Source organism: Antennarius striatus, chromosome 7 (assembly GCF_040054535.1).
Source record: "Antennarius striatus isolate MH-2024 chromosome 7, ASM4005453v1, whole genome shotgun sequence".
Lineage (NCBI taxonomy): Eukaryota > Metazoa > Chordata > Actinopteri > Lophiiformes > Antennariidae > Antennarius > Antennarius striatus.
In genome coordinates this window covers 7,433,910-7,454,968 of record NC_090782.1, presented here as the reverse complement: position 1 = coordinate 7,454,968, position 21,059 = coordinate 7,433,910, and the positions used below count along the sequence as shown (strand labels likewise).

Sequence of the window (21,059 nt, the reverse complement as noted above, 5' to 3'; positions counted from 1 at the left end):
CAGACTAGACTGTAGGTCTGTTCAGTTTCCCTTCTACCCAACAATTAGTAGTTATTTTTAACTTTGTGCTCTATTCTCTGATAATGACGGTAACATGGACATTGTGTTCTCCACAATTTAAAAAATTTAAACAAAAAATAACAAATGTTCATTATTTATGGCATATAAATGAGGGCATAAGCAGTAAATAGATATAAATTAAATAATATTAATATGCCCTCCTGTAAATGTGCTTGTTTCTGCACAGGACTGTTGATGTACATCAACTGCCTATTTTTGTATAAGAATTTACACACATACACACACACACACACACACGCACGCACACACACAGTGCATGATTTGCCCTATTTTACATGGTTCTGTATCCATGAATCCATCCATCCATCCATCCATCCATCCATCCATCCATCCATCAATCTGCGGACCATGCGAGCTACTTTCCATTAGGTGACCATGTTCAATTCTGTGCCACAACCAAGACAACTGAGCTGCACAACATACATAAACATAAAAAAAAACATGAACACTGTAATTGCCATAACAAGTACATTTATTCAAGCATAATCAACATGCTATTTCCCATTGTATTGACACTTTGCTCTTTGAGAGCAAAATTGCATCAATACCGGAAAACTACACGGATGTAAGTACCCTATGGCCTTGAGCAGAATAAAAGTAGAGTGAGTGTAAACGTTCAAATGCAGGAGCTTTACAAAGTACATGTGAAATCGTGTCCATTGATTTAAAGGTGAGGTTTGAATAAAGCATTGATTTCTCAACTTTATACACAACCCTACACCCTTGGCATGATGTAAAAGGTGAATGTTTGTCAGTGGAGGTTATCTGTGCAGTGCAACCCTGGAAATGTGTTTTAATTGACAGAATTTTTATTAATCTTCCCTTGATGTCCTGCTCATTATTATTATTATTATTATTATTATTATTATTATTATTATTATTATTATTATTATTATTATTATTATTATTATTATTATTATTATTATTATTATTATTATTATCATGTCTGAAGCTTCCACTGCTAAAGACTCAGGTCAGACTGTATGAGCGCACGCGCGTGCGTCGACGCGCACGAGGCGACAGCTGAACCTGAGACAGGCGCGTGAGGAATGCAGCATCCGGTAGAAAGTAACGCTACTTTTATGGAAACCCGCAGCCAGTCCAGACGGTTCCACCGAGTGGATGCGTGTCGGTCTTCCCTGCGTGGCCTGCGTTTAAACCCACGGAGAGGATTTTATCACAAGAACCGTGAAACAGGAGGACGACCGCGTGTTAAAGAGGTAAGAAGGTGTATAAAATGATTAAATAATCCATCTTTATAAAGTAAGGTGAACCTAACTTGATTTTAAACAGCTTAACAAATAATTTATGTTCATTCAAGTATTTATCACATCAGGTAGTCTTTCTAATAGTATAAATCAAGACAATTCTTATCACTGGTTACTGAAGCCACAGACATACAGAACAGAAATAAAGTAACATTGGAGCAGCTGGGTTACCCAAAACATTTTTTCCTATAAAGTTCATACAATTGTTGACCTTGATCAAATTCAGGTAGTATGTTTTTTGGGGGTGGGAGGTGATATTTTCAGCTCAAATTGAAAGTATGTATATCCCGCAATCTACAAAGGTCTTGAGAATGACAAATGGCAGGTGAGGCTCTGAAACGGTTGTCATTTCAACCTCCTGACATTTAGCTCCTTGTTTCTAGGATTGAGGCGCACTGATGATTTACCATCAGCAGCAATCATCAGCACATTTGAAGCAAAATCATCTGAATTACTATCATTGAGAAACCCTTTGTGATAGATATCTAACAACGTGTCGAGCAAAGCTGAATCAATATGAAATTGTTTTGGTTTCTAGATGTATGGCCTTACTTCTAACTTAGAGATGTAGGCTAGGATCCACATGCATGCACCTACAATCATCTGATGATGTTTTATGCAAAGTCATATATTTCAAAATAATCGTATTCAGGTAGTTTGGGGGAAAATGTAAAATAATTTGGGGCACTTCAGTCTACATTTTCACTTTCAGTTAACATTGACAAAATGACCTTTATACCTGAATGAAAGTTATTTTAGAAACAGGAGATTTAGTGTTAGATTACTAATTCTCTTAACAGCTCTCATCCATCCAGCTGTTTGTGTCTTAATCAGGCCTTTTTGTCAAAGGTCTGTAGGGCGACATGTGGGTGCCAAGTTGAGCTCTGTCCAACTGCCTATCTCACATCAGAAATAGTCATGATCACATGTCCTCGACCCACAAGTGTGCTTAAAATAGAGGTCAGCAAGCTTCCATTGCACTCTTTCTCAATATACTGGGCACCGCGACAGATGAATTTACCCCTATCTGCACTGCATTGTTACGGTACTATGAGTACAACAAAGCATATACTAAAAGAGGTTAATCCTGCCAGTGTCAATGTTCTTCATTGAAAGGATGCACACACAGTAACAACATTAGATGAAATCCAAATTTTAAAAAAATTAATGCTCTCTTTATGTCCAAATGTTTTTCTAACCTTTTTTTTCATTTGTCTCAGTCATTGTCAGTCACTTTGCAAGGGAAATACTAATTATATGTGAATAATAACTAAAGGACATTTACATTTTTGTGTTCTGTGATTGTTCTGACTTTTGGGATGCATCGAGCCCATTAGCATTCATCCACACCACAGATATCATCAGAATCATATGAACCCCTTTTGCTTTGCAGGTAACATTTCATTAGAGCCGGTTTGTCAACTTGTCATTGTGGTGCAAACATGACTGAGGTGGCCCACAGTGGAGCTGCACTCGCCCACAACATGGATGTCACAAATGAAGAAGAGCACCAGAAAAGTGATGAAGAAAGTAGGGATGATGACATAACACTTGAGGAAGATGATTTTGATGAAGATGAAGCAGCTAAGGTGAAAAACCAAGAGACTTCACATAAGGAGGGTGACGAGCTTTGCCATGTGAATGAAGAAATGAGTAATAAGATAGACGAGACATGCATGAATGGTGTGAATGATAATGAGAAAGGTAAAAGAGGGGATCGTTGCGGCAAAGCACAGAACACAGAGGCAACTAGAGACACACAATCCAACATAAATGACAATCTGAACATTTCAGATGTGACGCTCAAGAAAGAGGTGAGCTCATTCATAATATTCAACGGTCATGTCCTTCATAGAAACCTCTTCCACACATACCTGTACAATTTTCTAACCTTTTCCTTAAACCATAGAAACTTCTACGATTTCGAAAACCAGTGGCCAGGAGCTATGTGCCAAAGGTCAACAAAGAAAAGGGGGATGTGACCAGCAAGTTCGAGGCCATGCAGAAGGCCAGAGAGGAGCGCAGCAGGCAGAGGAACAAGGACGAGCAGGAGAAGAGGAAGGAGCAGTACATCAAGGAGAGAGAGTGGAACCGCAAGAAGCAGCAGGTCAAAGACCGATAACCCCACTAACCTCTGCGATTGTGACCTGCATGGCATGAAGCATGACGGGATGACCAGGATGTCGAGTTGAGTGATAATTCACAGCTTCTGGATACCAGACATTGTTTTATAAAGACTCTTCAATTAATAGTGATTGATATAATATTTAACTTTGGTGTGTGCTTGACCTTTGAAGATATTTTCCTTAATTTTAACCCTATTTATGTGCACATAAACACCAATGGGATGAACCCTGGAAGTCCTCTGATTGAGCTTGTATCATTCTAAAGGATGTTTGTGCTGCCAAATATTATTCAACTCATTGCTCAGTATCAAATCTTTATTACATTTATTAAAATTGGTGCTTTAAAGTTATTTCATGTGAATGTTTAAACTCCACTGACTCAACAGTGAAATATGTTGGTTGTTCTGCATTTGTGAAAACAGTCTTGAGTGATGTCAGTGTTGGCTCTGGCTGGAAAACAAATGCGTTAAACTATGAGTTTTTCCTGACCTCCATAGCCCTCTCCTTATCTCTACTTGAACGATGTAGCTTGAGGTTTGCTCAGATTTACTGCTACTAGCAATTTTGACCATCCTGTAGGCAACTGAATTATGGGTAAGGAAGGTCTCCTGCTTTTACAAATCAATCAAGCAATTAACTTTTATTTATAAAAGCAATGCTTATAGAAATACTCTTAAAACTCTTTTTCTGTTGCGCTGGTCAGTTTCTCTTGTTCCACCAATGATGTTGAAAGAGTGTAGTAGTGGGTTAACTGGATGTTATTTTAACTAACATAAATCAAATAAGGGAGTCACTAGGAGTCATCAATTGTAGGTCAAGTCTGAAATGATGTGTAATCCATTTTAATTTAGTGCTCTCAATATTATCGTAAGATAAGCGATGCATTTTTATAGGAAATAAATGTACAGTATGTGTTCTGTCAACATACAGTATGGTGGAAAAATAAACTGTAGAATTTGAAGGGAAAGAACAGATGAAAAGTTGAAGGTTGGAGGAGTTGGGTCTAGGGTTAGTTGGTTTCAGATCGACAGCGGTGAAATAAATGCTGTGGTGTGGTGTAATCTAGTGGATTATCAGTGATACTCAGTGAGGCAGTACAATCTGCCTGTGTACAGCCCTGACACAGCCGGCTAGGCTCGAACACCTACGCTCATCTCCTGTCAACCCAATCAGAGGTTCACTTGCAAGTCACATGACCGAGCTATTAGCAGAGATTAGGCCCTTGTTCTTGCTGGGACCAGCATGGCTCCTGAATAGCAAAGGAGATGATCCCAGCTAAACTGTAACCTCACCGCCACGTTTCATCTGATCCACCACAGATAAAAGAACTACTGGCTTCCAGTGATGAGGAAGAGGAGGTGAAGCCAGCAAAGGTTGAAAAATCGTATGTCCCTAAAATCACAGGTAAGACATAGTAAAGGATGTAAATGGTGACATATGGATATTGTTGCAAAGGCTGGGAGGAACAGGAGGCTGAATGATTGTCTGAATGATCTTCAGGTAGCGTGAAGGGGAAGTTTGCTGTAATGGAAAAACAGAGACAAGAGGAAGAAAGGAAGAGGATGGAAGGAGAGAGGAAGAAGAGAGAAGCACAGGATAACATGGAAAAAGCCAAAATAAAGAAGGAATTGGCCCAGAAAGCTGCTGAGGTAAGAAGACCTGAGGTGTCTAGTGCTGGTTAGTTCTGCCTCGCAGATGGAATGTCTCTGGGGATCCAGGTTATCCTCAGCCGTTATTTTAAGCAACATTTATAATATAAATAGTTGGCAGACGCTGGACATTTGACTGAAATGGTCAGTAGCATTGATGACACAAGCAGCATGTGAGTCATTTTAAAATCAAGACTTAGTCATTTGACAAAAATAATAAATCGAATTAATATTTAAGAGATGTACAGTATAGAGAGACAGACTTCAATGAACTTCTGAGACCTTATACCTCCACCTTCTTAACAGTTACATAAGCATTCTTGTGCCAGATAGGCAATTACAGGCAATCATCTGTGTCTTCATGCCCTCATTCTACACTTATGGCTACTCTGTTTACGTTTAACAGCTACAAAACGTCTTCACCCGCAGCTTTATTCACCATTATTTATCCAGCAGAATTGTATCTGTGCTAGGGTGAAGAGGGCTTCCAATAGATTTTAGAGACCATTAGGTTGTTATGGGTCTGTAGTGACCATACACAGATTTTGTTGAATGTTTCCGGAAAGTAAAAAAAAGCATTATTAATTTTAATTAATTACTAATTATATTATCTCATAGTCATGGTGGGAAGAAGACTTAAAGTTAGGGCACATTTATTCAATTTAGCGAGTTCTCTTGACTACTTTACTTACTTGTACCTGATATATGAAGAGAATCACACACTCCCATTGTCAAGCTCATCTGATTGCATATATTTTTTCATCTTTAACCCCTTATAGCGCACTGAAATACTTTGAAATTCAAAATTTTAGTCTTGTCGAACCTTGTTGAACTTTGTCGTGTTATTGGAGGACATACAAAAACTTTATTTCAGTTGTAACATTTTCTGTATTTTTCAGTATGTAGAAAGTCAAATGACTAAAAATGGTCACTTGCCCAATAAAGGGTTAAAGAAGCATCTGAATTATGTACTTGGTCTTTCATCAGAAATGGATCAATGTCTCTCAGTTTATCTTCAGTTATCCTGTTTAACTGTAATGCAGAGCTGACTTGATGATGTCCAATCTGGAGTGCAGTCCCAGAGCCAGGTGTAGACACTACATAATGGGCATCTGTTTCCCACACTTTCCAGCAACTAAATTAGCTCCAGGCCTCCTTCCTGTGACTGGAATAGCTTTTGCAATCTTAAACCGACACCCATGCTCTGACCCACTGCAAATGGTGACATTAAGCCATTAGAGTTGCTCTCTATTACCACCCACATGCTCTTCCTGCTCCATGTGTCACTAACCTAAAAGATTGGGAACCACTGGCTTAATATTTGACAATGCTCTACATTTGACAAGTGTAACACAAAATACGTAAGATAGTTTGAAAAGGACAATATTTCTTTAAAAAAAATGGAGTACAAGTACAAGGAATCTAATACGTACACGACATTCCTAAATAAAAGATCTTAAAGTTCAAATTAAACATAGTACTGCTTACTTTCCATTGCTGCCCACCTCTGAAAGTATTTTTTATTTCATCTAGTATTTTATTTACTGACTCTGCTCTCCATAATTTCACGATTCATCATTGAACACCTTTTAGGACGGAGATGACACAATCCTGGTTCGGGTGGTTCCAGCGAAGTCATCACGACCTCCAGGCAGAATCAAGATGAACTTTGAGGACATGGAGAAAAATCGAGAGGAAGAACTGCAGAAGAAGTCGGAGGAAGAGAAGATGAAACGTTATGATGACAACAGGCGCTCTTTTAGGGAAGCTAAGCGACGCTCCGTCCTTCAACAGGTGTGACAATGGAGAAATAAGCTTTCTTGTTATTAGTGACCTATAAATAAGATGTCTTGGGTATTTTCCACAACTGTGAAAGACACAGTTAAACAAAGTCACACTCATGTGAATTTAGGAAGAGGAAGAAGAGAAGTCTCCAGAGAAGACGCAGCTGACTCCTGGAAAGCTGAAGATGACATTTGAAGAGATAGAGAGGGAAAGGCAAGAACAGAAAAAGAAGCTGGCTGAGGAGGAAGCCAAACGCCGCCTCCTTGAGGAAAAGAAAGGCTTTGAGGAGGCCAGACTGGAAATGGTAAAATAAAAAATGTCAACACATTAAACATTTTCAAAAAACAAAACAAAACCAAAAAACACTTGTCATAACTAACATAACTAGCATGTAAGTTATTGACTCTCTCTTTTTGTGTGTCTTTTGTACTTTTGCATGTTACCAGGGAGAAGAAAATGAGAATGGCCAGCCAGCTGAGGAAGACAAGGAGGAGTTCCGACCTGGAAAGTTGAGATTGAGTTTTGAAGAGCTGGAAAGGCAAAGGATCGAAGAAGAGCGTAAGAAAGCAGAGGATGAGGCCAAGAGACGTATGGTGGAGGAGAGGAGAGCTTTTGCTGAAGCTAGGAAAAGCATGGTCAGTCTTCTTTTTATAAAAGAAATAGAAAATTCAATATGAAAAGTGAAAGTTCATAAATAAGTCTTATTTAGAAATGATCAGAGATTTAGGGAAATAGTTCAATGCAAAGATTGCCAATTTGCTTAGCTTAGCACACATACAGTTCATGAAACAAAACCTCTAAACCTCACCGATAGCAGAATTAAATATATGTATGTGTCACTGTGGTTAAAACTGATGACTTTTTTTTTTGCTGACATTTTGTATCTACATGTTACTCAAATTATATAACTTTGTCAATTAGATTAGATTAGATTAGATTAGAGATGCTTATAGGTTAGCCAAACTGAGGTCATACGTGAGTCCCCTGTGTCCTTACTCAGCTTGTAGATGAAGATGATGAGGTGCTGATGGCCTTACTCAACCTGGAGGGCAATAAACCTGGGAAGATATGCGCCAGTTTTGAAGATCTGGAACGTCAAAGGAGAGAGGAGGAGCAGAAGAAAGCTGAGGAGGAGGCCAGGAGGAGGCTGGAAGAGGAGAAGAGACTTTTTGCTGAGGCCCGCAAGAGCATGGTAATTCTACAAAACTCAGTTGCCGATATTGATCTCTATACTGTATTTGTCTAACATGGATATCCTTGATGCAGTCACTGACCTCACTCCCAAATAGATATATTCTATTTACATAAAAATTGTACGTGTAGGTACTAGATGAGGAAGATGGCATGGTGAAGAGTGAATCTCAGGAAGCACTGCACCCGAAAAAACTGGAGATCAACTTTGAAGAGCTTCTGAAGGAGAAGCAGGAGGCGGAGAGGAGATGCAAGGCAGAGGAGCGCAAAAAGAAAATGGAGCAAGAGAAGCAAGAATTCGAACAACTCAGACAGGAGATGAGTGAGGTAAGTTTACAGCAGGTGAATATTTATGTACAGCATGTCCATAATGTACTCCATAAACTTCAGAAAGAATAGTATTTGAGAAAACAGCCTTTGTTTTCAAGCACATATTTTGAATTCAGCTCACATGACATGCATATCTAAATGAAACTCTCACAAATATGAAAAATAAATTTAATCTGACAGGATGAAGTGAATGAAAGCTCAGATGTACCAAGTAAGGAGTATGAAGAACTGACCAAGCTCAAGAGGACTGGCTCCATTCAAGCCAAGAATCTCAAATCCAAATTTGAGAAGATTAAGCAGCTAACTGAAGAGGAAATTCAGAAAAAGATTGAAATGGAGAGAGCACGCAGGAAGGCTATCGATGATGAGATTAAAGAAAGAGAAGCTGAGAGGTTCACGGAGGTAAGAACAAATATGAATAAGGAAGTAAGCATAAGCAGTCAATACTTCATGAAGTTGCAAATAGAATTTTAGGTTTGATGAAAATAATGACAAAATGTCACAGTTATAATTATCTGTGTTCTCTAGGAGGATGAGGAAAGAGATACAACTCCTGGCAGGGCTGAGGAATCACCATTCAAACAGAAGGTTGACATGCGAGCCCGGTTTCAACAAATGGCCAAAGCCAGAGAAGAAGAAGAGAGGAGGAGGATAGACGAGCAGAAGCTGCAGAGGATGCAGTTTGAGCAGCAAGAAATTGATGCTGCCCTTCAGAAAGTAAACCTGCAACGTTTATGGCTTTAAATAAGGTTGCTTTGACTTTAGCAACATTTGTAATTTTGTTTTATTGTCTGTTTTCAGAAGGAGGATGATATGGATGATGAGGGCAGCATCATCAATGGCTCTGCAGCCTATGAGGATGAGGAAGATCATGCCAGGTCGGGGGCTCCGTGGTTCAAAAAGCCCCTTAAAAATCAATCAGTGGTGGACTCAGAGCCGGTTCGATTCACTGTTAAGATCACTGGGGAGCCAAAGCCAGAGGTCACCTGGTGGTTTGAAGGAGAGATGCTCCAGGACTGTGAGGACTATCAGTATATAGAGAGAGGAGAGACATTCTGCCTCTACCTTCCAGAGACCTTCCCAGAGGACGAGGGAGAGTATATGTGCAAAGCTGTAAACAGTAGAGGCACAGCAGCAAGCACCTGCATCCTGACAATAGAAAGTAAGACCACCCTGGTGTGACTGCATGCCTGCATGATACGTCTCTTCTAAGAGGTCCATTGCATGCTCCTCGACCCCGTGAACTGAAGCTGGGCGGCAGATGTGGATAACTGCTCTTCTGTTTCTTTCTTGCAGCTTATGACTACTGATGCCAATCCATGTCCCTGAACCCTGTCGTCTCACTCCTTTTGTAAAACGTCATCCCTCATATGGTCAAACAGCAGAGAGGGAAACAAATAGAAGTATGCTTGGCATTCCTAAGGGAGGGACACATAACACACAGAAATTCAAGATATTGTTTACTTATTGCTCAAATGTAGAGATGCACTCCCTATGAGAGTAATATACAACCTGTGCCAAAAATACACACGATTCTTGTACACTCATGTTAAGGACACACTTTGCTGTTAGTGATGCAAACACATTTTAAGTACTGCAGTTCTGTGTTGTAAATATGACACTTATGGTCCATTTGGGGTAAATGTTAAACTTAAGACATTCAAATGTAACACAAAACAATTTGAGATTAAATGTAGGTCCTAATGTTCACTGAAACTCTTTTGGTCCAGATTAAGTGTTGTCAACTTCATGCAGCATCTAAAGGAGTTTAATATGTTGATTGTTCTTGTACCAAACCAACTTTTTTGATTCTTGATACAGTTGTCACAATTAGTGGATAGTATGTAACCATTTCATGGTTTGATCATTGCAGTTATAGGCTAGCCTGAGTATTTGTCTAATATTAAAAATGAAAATGTTTTAATAAAATGATCAAATATAACAATTTGTGGTGTTTATTGCTGTACGGACGATACAGAATATCTACAGCTTCTTTGGTTTTCTGTGACCGGAAGTGGTCATCTGGATGCAAAAAAGGCGTGGCTAATGTAGGGAGGGGCACGAGCCGTCACCTGACTCCTCCCCTTCCGCTCCTAGCCCACGCGTCCAACCCCCGATTTCTTTATATCGTAGTGTAATTGAGTACTGTATATTATTCAACGCACACTTGTTCATTATATATATAAACTTCATACAGAGGGTCACGGTGTGATCATAGCGACTCTGACTGAACATCTTTTCAGAAACGAACAGGCCGCCATGTTTGTTTACGTCAGAGCAGCTAGCATCTCCATGGCAACGCACTGACTCGGAACACAGCGGATGAGAGACGCCAGTAAACTGCAGCGTTGGCTACCGTCAGGCCATCTTCTTGTTTATTTACCTCACAGGACGGTCTTTATAGCAGGGACAAGCACCATGGCCGTCTCGGTAGAAGAGGTTTCTTCGTCTCTTGTGCGGGAATATCTGAATCGCAAGGTAAGTCCGAATCGTTTTTGACAAACATGTGTAGCTAGCTAGCATTAGCCCTGTGTTTTAAACTCAATAGAGTTTTAGCTAGCTCAGGAGAATGAGATTCTGTAACGTCAACCATCTAATGCTGCTACGATTGACACCATGTGTGACCTCATCCACAGCTGTTTAATAGTTTCTATGCAGGCTGATAAACTGTTTCTGATTCCAGCTTAATAATAGCAAAACGTCATCAGTGTCAAATAAAAATATTTTTAAAAAATATTAAAAAAAAATATTTCTATAGCGCTTCGACGAACACACTTCCAAAGTGCAATAATAAACAAGTCTATGAATTGCCAACAACAACAATTAAGAAAACAGACAAATAAGATATTAGTAGTGACTAATTGAGAACATACCACTGTTGTCTAGGGACTGAGGAGGACGATTGCCTGCATGGATGAAGAACATCCACGCACTGCAGCCAGTGTCAACAACAGGTCCCATCTGAGGCAGATTCTTAGCATTGAGGGTCTCTACAGGATGAATAAGGTAGGTTTGTAGCGATCGTTGAGTTTTGTGCATGGGCAGAACATCTTCAAGTAACTATTCTGACATCACAGGTTCAGAATTCCCCCCTAAAAACGTTACTGGAGATTATTGTGATGTATCACATCAAGAAGCCCAAGAATGAAAGGATCAACAGCAATGAAAGCGTCTTTGTGAAAGATAACCCTCCTGGAGCAACACCGAACGTGATGAATGACAGGAAGACAGCGGACAGAGCAACCACTGCTGTCATTAACAAACACATCAAATCAAGGTGTTTCATATGTAAAGTTTTTTTGCTTTATTTTGTTCTACTGTTTTGACTTTGCAAAGCTTTTGAATTTATATATGATGGATGTCTCACAGGCCTGCTTTAGAAGATGGCTGGGGTTCCCAGCCTACAGATGTGCCATTATCGACTGAAACACTCAGACCGTCCACTAATAGTGCAACAAGTTGTCGGTCTAATGACTCAGAAGACCAGGAATTCCAGCCGGTCACAGCTTCACTCCAGGACAATGAGAATTTCAGCGGAGGAGAACCAGAAAGAAAGAATTCTTCTGCTAGGAACACCCAGAAGAGCAGAACTAATAGAATCAGATGTGATTTGATGACTGGGCCAATACTGAACACACTCCAGGTAAGTTTTTTTGCACTTTTATTTAATCCAAACTGATTCTATGTGATATTACTGCTATTCATCATACTCCATTTAATTCTTTTAATGTTTTTCCTTTAAGGACACAAGCAAGAAAAGACATAATCGAAGGCTTGGAGTATCCCAGCCACGACATGATGAAGAAGAACACAATAAGCATGGCCTGTTTGTGACCAGCTTTCATTTAAAACCATTAGAAAATAACTTGATGGAAATGAGCTCACCTGACCACACAACAGGGCAGAAGTGCTGGAGTGTTCCAGAGGGAATACAGAGAGAAAACAGCTCTGCAAGACTGGAACAAGACAAACTGACGACAAAAATGTAAATGGATTGGAGGTGGTAAGAGTATTGTGGCCACATTTTTTAATTCCACCAGAAACAAAGTGAGGAGCAGATATAGGAGCAAATTTTCTCCATCACTTTTCAATTCATTTGTTGCATATTTGTTTTCCAGAACAAAGCTTCACACAGCAATCCAAAGTGACATCTTTTGAAATTATTTATTTTTTCCATGTTCATCTTTACGGTTTGGACATTCTGATCTTTAATTGTGGTTTCAGATCACAAATATTATTTACACATGTTTTGTTTGTTTTAGAAAACTTAACATATAGCAGTCGGTACTGAAAGTTCCTCTTTTATTTATGAACTTTTTTTCCATTTAATTTTTTCATATTTCATAGTTATAAGTTGAACTTTTTAGATATTAGTCTGTCAGAGAATAATTCAAAGCTATATCTGTTTTAATATTTTTTTTTCCTTAAACTTTATGTACCTATACCTTCTGTACCAAAGATTTATTGATTATTTATATTTATTTTTAAAATGCAACTTTTTTATGCAGCAACAACAATTGGCACTGACAAGGACAGCTTCTAACTTCTTTCTAATTATATTTCACACACAGGCATACTGAGAATTTAGTTATTTAAACACTTTAAATAATTTTTTTGCTAAGGTTTATTGAAAAGTCTCTTTCCATTCTGTCTGTTTCTTAGAGGGAAGTCTCTACCGTTTACAAACATGACTGATTTGGATGTTTCTGAAATGGTTTTAGGTGAGTGCTGTATACTTGGAAAAAAAATCTTTTTCCTTTTGCAAACGCTTATGATTTGTTGATTAATCTCTAGATGACATCGACAATGAAGACAATCTACAAGAACTGTCAGAAGTGTCCTGTCAGAGAACCAGAGCAGAACATGGCTGTGCTGGCTACCCCATGGACCAACACATGGCCATGGTTGGTAATTTATGTCTGTGTGTCTTTAGAAATTCTGGGGTTAGTTTCTGGTATTTACTCTGATTTTCTAAATCTTCTGTTTTTTCTCCAGAATTTGAAATCACTTCTTCTTGGTTCCAGCCTGAGTTGTTTTCCTGTCGAGTGGAGGAATCAGGGGATCACATTCTCAGAAACACCTGACCTTAGATATGGAATTGTGCAGAAAAAGGTTGTTTTACTGGTGCATTCTGCCAAAATTCATTAAATAAGAACCTGATTTTTTTTAATGAGTTATTCATTTGTCATTTAATTCAATCTTTTGTATTTATTTTTTAGGGTGGACCTTGTGGAGTTCTGGCATCTATCCAAGCCTTTGTTCTAAAGAAGCTACTGTTTGAAAGCATCACAAACAGCGTTACAGGACTTCAGTGCGTTACTCTTCTTCCCGTCAGAGCTTTTTACAGCTATTATCAAGGCATGCTCGTAGGCACTGTTACGTACTAACCTCATCTCTGTGGTATTGGTTGTATCACTACCCCTGACAACCTCCCTTTCACTCAGATGCCACTTTGTTTTCAGGAGGTTAAGACCTTCTAACACTACCAGAAGAAAATGTCTCATTGGGGCTGTGGCTGAAATCCTGTGGAGGGCTGGAGAGGAAAAACAAGCCACAGTTGCCATGTAAGATTACTATTTCTTTAACTGACTTCTTTGCACCTGAATGTTCACCAACGTACAGAGCCTCCTCACAAGTATCTAACCAGGTGTAATGCGTCCGGATTCACAGAGTAGGTGTTAAGTGCTGGGGAGGGAGCAGCACACACCGCAGTTGCTTAGACAATACTGTATCTCCCCTCAGGGCCCTGCTGGTTCATGTGAAGCAGTGATGTGAACAGTTGTGTGCTTCTTTGATATTTGTTTTATTTTCACAGATATTCAGGGAGGAATAATTTCACTCCTACCAAAGACTTTAAATCTGACGGATTGCTTGAAAAGGTAATGAGATGAAGCTACACACCAGCTGAAGATTGTGTAGTAAAACTTAGTTGTAGATGATACATTGCTGGTAAGCCTTCTCCAACATAATAAGGAATGTGGCCACAGCTTGGAAGAGTTTATCACGTGATCTGAGGATTCCCATATCCTCCTCATTGTCTTTAAGAATTCGAGTTCACATCTGTGAACATAATTAGAGGACAGCAGACACGGTCACTGGACATGGATGCTGCACCTCTGGATTGTTTTAGATTGTAGTTTGAGGTTTTTCAAATCCATGGATTTAGTAGACAAAAGAGATAACAAAGTCTGGCTTCTGTTGATGTCAGTCATGCCTGATGTTATACAGCACTTTTGTGAAGAACGTTTTGATGATTGGGTTAGCACAAAAAAAAAAACCCATGAAGAAGAATGAAGCTATTGTTAATAAACCAAAAGGCATCAATATGATGAGTCTAGATGACATTAATAAATCCTGATCTCTTCATGAAGCAGAGATATTAATTTCTGGATTAAAGCACCCACTTTAAGCAGCGGTTGATCTGCTACCCTCTGGAGGCCCAAACTGTCATTCTTACCATAAGTGATTAAATCAATGAGCAGAAAAGATTAGGTCCTAATTTAATTCCTGTACAATATTCAGTAAAAATATTCTCTGCGATATTCTGGTTAGGCTAGTATTTTTCCAGCTATCTGTGCAATACTGTAGATGTGTAATATATGTTGAATGAATATTAACCAGGGAATTGAGCAATACTCCGGTTACACTTGATTTTAGGGACTGTTTAAGATTTTATTTTGTAGAAGCTTAAACTTTCTACAATATTATTACAGGAGATTTGTAACTTTTATTTGGAAAAAAACATTTGGACATTGTATGTCATGATTATTTTTATTTGTAATGAACCAGATAATAGTGTAATAAGGTGTTGCTGTGTCAGTGCTGCCTTCCATGCCTGTACTACTGAATGTATTTTATACATGGCACCTTATAACTGTTCTTATAGGTTACGTGTTTCACTGTGGATGATGTCACAGACCTTCAGTCATTTCTTGAGCAGCATATTGAGCAGGTAAGAAGCTCGCAGCAAACGAACTTCTGCCTGTCAAATGTCATCAGACCTCCAGGTTTATCTGTCTGTGTTTTTTCCACAGTTTGAGACCGGAGCGTTCGGATGCATACTACTGGCCATATCTGCTATTCTCTCTCGATCCACTGAAAAGTATGTTATGCCTCTTCTGGCTCTGTAAGATATGAAGTATAGAAACAATGAATAAACACTACTTAAAACATCATCGATATTGTGCCTCAGAGTAAGAGAGGACATGGACGTGCCCACCTCTACACTCATCGGAGCCCATGGCTACTGCACTCAGGTTTGGGTTTAAGATGGAACTTTCTAAAGGACTGTAGAGGACCTCGTATTGTATTTGTGCAGGCATTTGTCTTGTTCAATCTTGTTTAAAAAACACAAGTTCCTTGAGGTCTACAGCTTTTGAAGTAAGCTACAGACTTTATTACTGCGCTTGTATTCCTAGAATACGTTCTGATTTTCTCCATCAGGAGCTGGTCAACCTGTTGCTCTGTGGGAGAGCAGTGGCTAATGTGTTTGACAACGACATGGAGTTGGACTCAGGCAAGGGCAACATGATGCTACTCAAGGGAATCAAAAGCCAGTGTGACGTTGGCCTCCTGTCCTTATTTGAACATTATAACATCTGTAAGGTTAGTGCTGAGTCACTTCAGTCCTGACAAACCAGATACTTTCCAGATTCAAGTGAAAACATACGACCTTGGCGAGCATCCTTCACTGTGAGAATAGGCAACCATAATCACAGGAAAGAATGCTAATTATTGTGGGATGAAACTGAAAGGCAGAATGAGTGGGATTTGTAAACACATCTCCAGTTCAAGACTAGAAGCAGCCCCCCCACTCTGTTGTGTCATCAACTGTGGGCTGCAGTCCCTATCCAGAGGGCGACATCAAGTTATGATTCGCAAAATAAGAAAATACAGAAATGGGCAGAGTCTCTGCAGACACAGACTGTGCTTCATGGTTCCAGTGGGTGATGCAGAAAGAGAAGGATTGTTTTCGACAATAGATTTTCAAGGAAATTTGCACTCATTGTAACAAACATTTACACGGAGGCTTTATTCGGTTACAACTGAAGAAATAGTTTGATGTTCAAAAATAAGTAAAGCTAGTCTTGCACGGAAAAGACTTGGAATGTTGGAATGTGATGTGTTTTTTTTTCCTCTAAAAAAATCACAAACATTCACCTTTTCTCTGCAGGTGTAACGTATATTAATTATCAATAATATATGAGCATGAATGAGGAAGAAACTTTCATTCTGGTCCATGTAAGACCATCTACAACATCACTGATAAATGTTGATGACGCTAGTGTAGAAAAATTTTTCTGATCCTTGCAGTCGATTTAGATCAAACATCTTCTTGACGTCATGATCAATCAGTACATTATAGTTTTAATTTTAGCTGTTCATCAAGTTAAGCTGAGGTAGTCTTTCTTCAGACAGACAATAATTCATATTAATGCACTGAACAACATAATACACAACCATGAGGGTGTTTGATATTCCTCTCCTGCCTACCTTAATAAATAAAACAAGTGGAGGTTCCCAATTGTAGCCAAGACGTTGTCATAAAAAGAAGAATCTTTATTGTCATTAGACAATACATTTTGCAACAAAAAAAACAAAAAAAAAAACAGAATGATGAGTGCCGGAAGAGCGTTTTCCGCTCTTGCAGTTTTCATCCTTTTTCCTTTTTGGATGAATGCTCATGTTTTTGGCAGAGTTTTACCCTGCAGGTTGGACCGACGTACAGTTGATACTGGTTTGTGGCCCGTTGGGCTCCAGAGTCCGGGGATTGAACCCGGGGTCTGGTACATGTGAAGCTGGCACTCTACCACTGAGCTGCATCCCCGGCTGAGCTTGTTTTTAATCAACCCTCCTCTGTTGCTCTATGTTCTTCTATTAAAAGGTAGGAACCTACTTGAAGAGTCCACGATATCCCATCTGGGTCGTGTGCAGTGAGAGCCACTTCAGTGTGCTGTTTGACCTGCAGAGGGAGCTGTTGACCAATCACGACAGCGCTCTGGAGTTTGACCTGTACTACTATGATGGACTAGCCAATCAGCAGGAGGAAATCCGCCTTACTGTCTGTATGTAGTACTTTATTCTACCTCATCCCAGTGAATGATGCTGCCATAATTCATATTCGGAAACCTATTTTTCCTCTCTGAAAGACTGTAGATGCTTAGGATGATGCTTAATTTCAAGTTTTATTTTGCAATGACATTCATTACATGCATGCTTAAATCTAACTTTCAAATTGTTTATATTTTTTAGCTGTTGGCAAACTGGCTTCAAGCAGTGAAGATGCTGACACAGATCTCATTCCTCCACTGGAGCACTGTATCCGAACAAGGTAAAGACTTCTCAAACACAAATGTCAACTTGTTCTGAAAACAACCTATAAGTGATGTGATCAGGCGTAGTCACAAAGTTTTCAAAGTTATGTTTCAATGTACCCTAAAGGCAGCTGTTGGTTTTAAAGGATGATGTAATGTGTGTGTGGGTCATCTCAAAATCCCATGACCTTTTTTTTATTCCTAGATGGAAAGATGCCCGTATCAGTTGGAATGACACCGAGCCTATCCTTTGACAAAACAACTCATGTGCAGTGGAGGTGATGTACAAACAGCATGGTGGCGCAGTGTGTAGCGCTGTCACCTCACAGCTAGAAGGTTCTGGGTTGGAGTCCTTTGTGTGCGGAGTTTAAATGTTGTCCCGTGTCTGTGTGGGTTCTCTCCGGGTTCACCGACACCTCAGGTGAATTGATTCCAAGTTGTCCGTAGGTGTGAGTGTGTGTTTGAGGGGTTGTTTGTCTTCGAAGAAGAAGAAAAAAGAAAGTCCACTTTATTAATCCCCTATGGGGAAATTACTTCTTCACTCAGCTAGACATGTTTTTGTGTTAGATACAAAGTTGTATAAAGGCCCCTGAAACACAACCACAACACAGCAAGGGGCCTGTAAGCATGCAATTAGTAAACACACGACAAACAATCATGGGGAGGCAGAGTGACGGGTTGCAACTTCAGGGCACGCCCCAATTGAGCAGCTTGTAAGGGGGATGGCGCCTTGCTCAAGGGCTCCTCGGCAGTGGCCGGGAGGTGAGCTGACACCTCCTATTGTCAGCTCACACTCTGGGTTGCTGGGCAGGAGCATCCGATCTCTGATCATAGGGCACCCGCTCTACTGCTGAGCCACTGCCGCCTCTTTGGTGCGTCTAAGCGGAGCACCGGCGTCACACCTGGAGTGTCCCCTGCCTATCGCACGGAAGTACACTGGTATAGGCTCCAGCAACCCCTGTCACCCCAAATGCTGTTTGCAAAGGCAAAAGAGTCGACTCAGAAAATCTATGAATTATTGAATTCAGGTCAAACAACTTGAAGTTAGTTTTCTACAAAGTAAAAGACTAACTTTAAGCTGGACTAAGAATATTTGATATTTGTATTTTATGATGATGACCAGCTGTGGAGCAGGCTTTTTATGATGATGTTTATATATGATGTTACCTAACAGATGTTATATATGATGATATATTGCTAGTGGTAAAAGACCTCATACAAGACCTACTTAATGCAAACAATAATGTGCATTATAACGGCTGTGTCCCTCAGCCACTATTAGCTCAGCTTTTGTCCTTGTTCAATGAAATGTGCATGTGGTGGAATTCTGAGTATTACATGCTTGGTTTTATGTTAAACAGTTGGAAACTGAAGAACTGACAAAGATAATTAATTTCCAACCATGTCTAACCACTGGTTGTTTCAGTGTACAATGTTGTATTACACTTTGGCTTTGAAATGGCCTGAAATGTAAACCAAAAGAATGATTTGTGGTTTTGAGGTATTCAAATAAACTTTTCTTGAATTTGAGTCAAAATTGTTTTTCTTTTCATAAATGTGTACAATTTTAAAAATCTGATGGAGCTGTTCTGGGATATGTTGGTATGCCCAATTTGCTTCTAATTGTCTAGAATAAAACAAAACAGAGAACATTGCAACATTTCCACCCATGCCTCCATTTACAAACTGCATTCCAAGTAATGATAAACTCAGGAGTATTTTTTTTCAACAAAATAACCCACAAAAACCGACTTGCCTTGCAGTTCAATGACAGCGTTTAGGTTCAGCCGTGGTAGGCATAAGGGGGCTCATAGTGTGGGGTGAGCAGAGGGGGTGGCAGGGAGAATTATGTGCCAGCACCTCAAGCCCAAGCGATCAAAGGCGCTGCAGCTGGCGCGCAGACAGAGCTGCAGCAGATTCTCTTTCGCTGTGGACCAGAATCCACAGTTTCTTGGAAGTGCAATTTGATGGTCAAAACATGTTTACACCATCTCGTCAACAGCACTCATTGGAGCAATAATAAAACTTTGATAAACATGTGAAAGGCCATCCCGTCCATCATATTTTGACACAAAGAAGAAGAGAAGATAAGACACTGATGATGACAATTTCATCTTTCATATTCCTAATGGAGGCTGTATTGTGTAAATCTGTATTATTGGTGAACCCTGCAAGGATTTATGTATTCTACAAAAGATATAAGAAGAGCAATGAATTAAACATGAGACATAGGGTGACTCAGTGAGCCCTCTACAACAATTTTACAGTCATCCAGGCAACTGACATCACTATAAATAAGGTGATTTGCTTGAATGAGGCCTCAGGGTCAAAGAAATGGGATTAAAGTGTTTACTTTTGGTGCAAAATGACTCTATATCTCGGGGGAGCTTGACATGTCTTAAGTAGCCATATTTTAGGTGATAGTGAAGTCATAATCTCTGAATAGTTAGCACAAAGAAAACATTTCAGAAAGAGTCAAAGGGCTTGTCAAATAAATGTCTGTAATTTCATTAGCATGTAAAGACAGGAACTGAGATGATCCAGGTACCTGGTGAACCGCTATTTACTTGAAAGGTCCAAGGTTTGCTGTGAAGATGGTATCAGGTTACTGTCAGCCCAAATAAAAGCCTCCTAATAGGTGGAGTTGGCTCCACATTGAGGTGTTTCTCTTCTCGCTGGCTGCAGACTGAAAGGGTGGAAATGGCCTGCCTTTAGTCTCCATTTACTATTTATTGCACCGCGATTTCTCAGAGGCATCAGAGGGGGATTTGGTGCTTGTGTGTAATTGTGTTAGAGCCCTCCCACATGCTGTCCCTAGTGCATCTTCTGTCTCCTCTCCTAATCTGTGCTGTTTGTCTCCAGATAAGTGATATCCCCCTCAGATTAGGATCCGGTGTCCCTGCCCCGCCAGAGGGAAAGGGATCCCCCGTACAGCCTCAGGAGGTGCAAGCTGTATTTTTAGCTGCTTAATCCTTTTATAGCTTGGACAGAAAACATTGCCTCTTTCCATTAATTGTCCAATATACCAGAGAGGAAGTCCTTTTTGTTTTTGCAAGTTTGACAGTATTCAGGGACTTGATGGAACATAAATTTCTAAGCTCTTCTGGCACTAAGGAAGCCACAATTTGTGGAAGAGAGTCAACCTTCTGTTTTATGGTCTTCAGGGACAAAGCCATCTTATATCAAATTGAGAAGGATCAAGATCATAGCCACACTGTTGGGATCTCAAACTCAAACAAAATGTGTGCTTTCAATCAAATCTCAGATTCTTCAGAACTAAAAAAGTTTTGTAAAATAATACGTCAACCTAATGTT

The 21,059-nt window shown here is 39.7% G+C and overlaps 2 protein-coding genes across 4 annotated transcripts; both read left to right on the top strand.

The window, feature by feature from the left end:
* Positions 1-1,157: 1,157 nt before the first annotated feature.
* nexn (nexilin (F actin binding protein)) lies at positions 1,158-10,346 on the top strand. Of its 2 annotated transcripts, XM_068319457.1 has the most exons (14): positions 1,158-1,301; positions 2,743-3,163; positions 3,259-3,456; positions 4,795-4,879; positions 4,976-5,124; positions 6,718-6,918; positions 7,037-7,213; positions 7,356-7,544; positions 7,910-8,101; positions 8,233-8,427; positions 8,611-8,832; positions 8,959-9,147; positions 9,232-9,592; positions 9,727-10,346. In XM_068319457.1, exons 2-14 carry the CDS (start codon positions 2,792-2,794, stop codon positions 9,738-9,740), a joined length of 2,544 nt encoding a protein of 847 aa, XP_068175558.1. In that variant the 5' UTR covers positions 1,158-1,301; positions 2,743-2,791; the 3' UTR covers positions 9,741-10,346. The 2 variants fall into 2 exon arrangements, with proteins under 2 accessions (XP_068175558.1, XP_068175557.1); XM_068319456.1 differs by having other exon boundaries at positions 9,232-10,346.
* Positions 10,347-10,754: 408 nt separating this feature from the next.
* On the top strand, positions 10,755-19,253 carry mindy4 (MINDY lysine 48 deubiquitinase 4). Of its 2 annotated transcripts, XM_068319475.1 has the most exons (18): positions 10,755-10,908; positions 11,317-11,436; positions 11,508-11,707; positions 11,800-12,073; positions 12,174-12,415; positions 13,093-13,151; positions 13,225-13,334; positions 13,426-13,542; positions 13,650-13,741; positions 13,893-13,994; positions 14,246-14,309; positions 15,317-15,382; positions 15,465-15,532; positions 15,623-15,686; positions 15,874-16,035; positions 17,315-17,495; positions 17,683-17,761; positions 17,950-19,253. In XM_068319475.1, the coding sequence occupies exons 1-18, from the start codon at positions 10,849-10,851 to the stop codon at positions 17,996-17,998; spliced, it is 2,109 nt and encodes a 702-aa protein (XP_068175576.1). In that variant the 5' UTR covers positions 10,755-10,848; the 3' UTR covers positions 17,999-19,253. The 2 variants fall into 2 exon arrangements, with proteins under 2 accessions (XP_068175576.1, XP_068175577.1); XM_068319476.1 differs by lacking the exons at positions 17,683-17,761; positions 17,950-19,253 and having other exon boundaries at positions 17,319-17,482.
* The last annotated feature ends 1,806 nt before the right edge of the window (positions 19,254-21,059 follow it).

Bases quoted from the DNA above. Each gene is read 5' to 3' on its own strand.
- nexn (XM_068319456.1), top strand. From the start codon at position 2,792: ATGACTGAGGTGGCCCACAGTGGAGCTGCACTCGCCCACAACATGGAT. The intron at 6,919-7,036 runs GTGTGACAATGG...ATGTGAATTTAG, and splicing joins GACGCTCCGTCCTTCAACAG to GAAGAGGAAGAAGAGAAGTC. The intron at 7,545-7,909 runs GTCAGTCTTCTT...GTCCTTACTCAG, and splicing joins CTGAAGCTAGGAAAAGCATG to CTTGTAGATGAAGATGATGA.
- mindy4 (XM_068319475.1), top strand. From the start codon at position 10,849: ATGGCCGTCTCGGTAGAAGAGGTTTCTTCGTCTCTTGTGCGGGAATAT. The intron at 10,909-11,316 runs GTAAGTCCGAAT...ACTGTTGTCTAG, and splicing joins GGGAATATCTGAATCGCAAG to GGACTGAGGAGGACGATTGC. The intron at 13,543-13,649 runs GTTGTTTTACTG...TTTATTTTTTAG, and splicing joins ATGGAATTGTGCAGAAAAAG to GGTGGACCTTGTGGAGTTCT.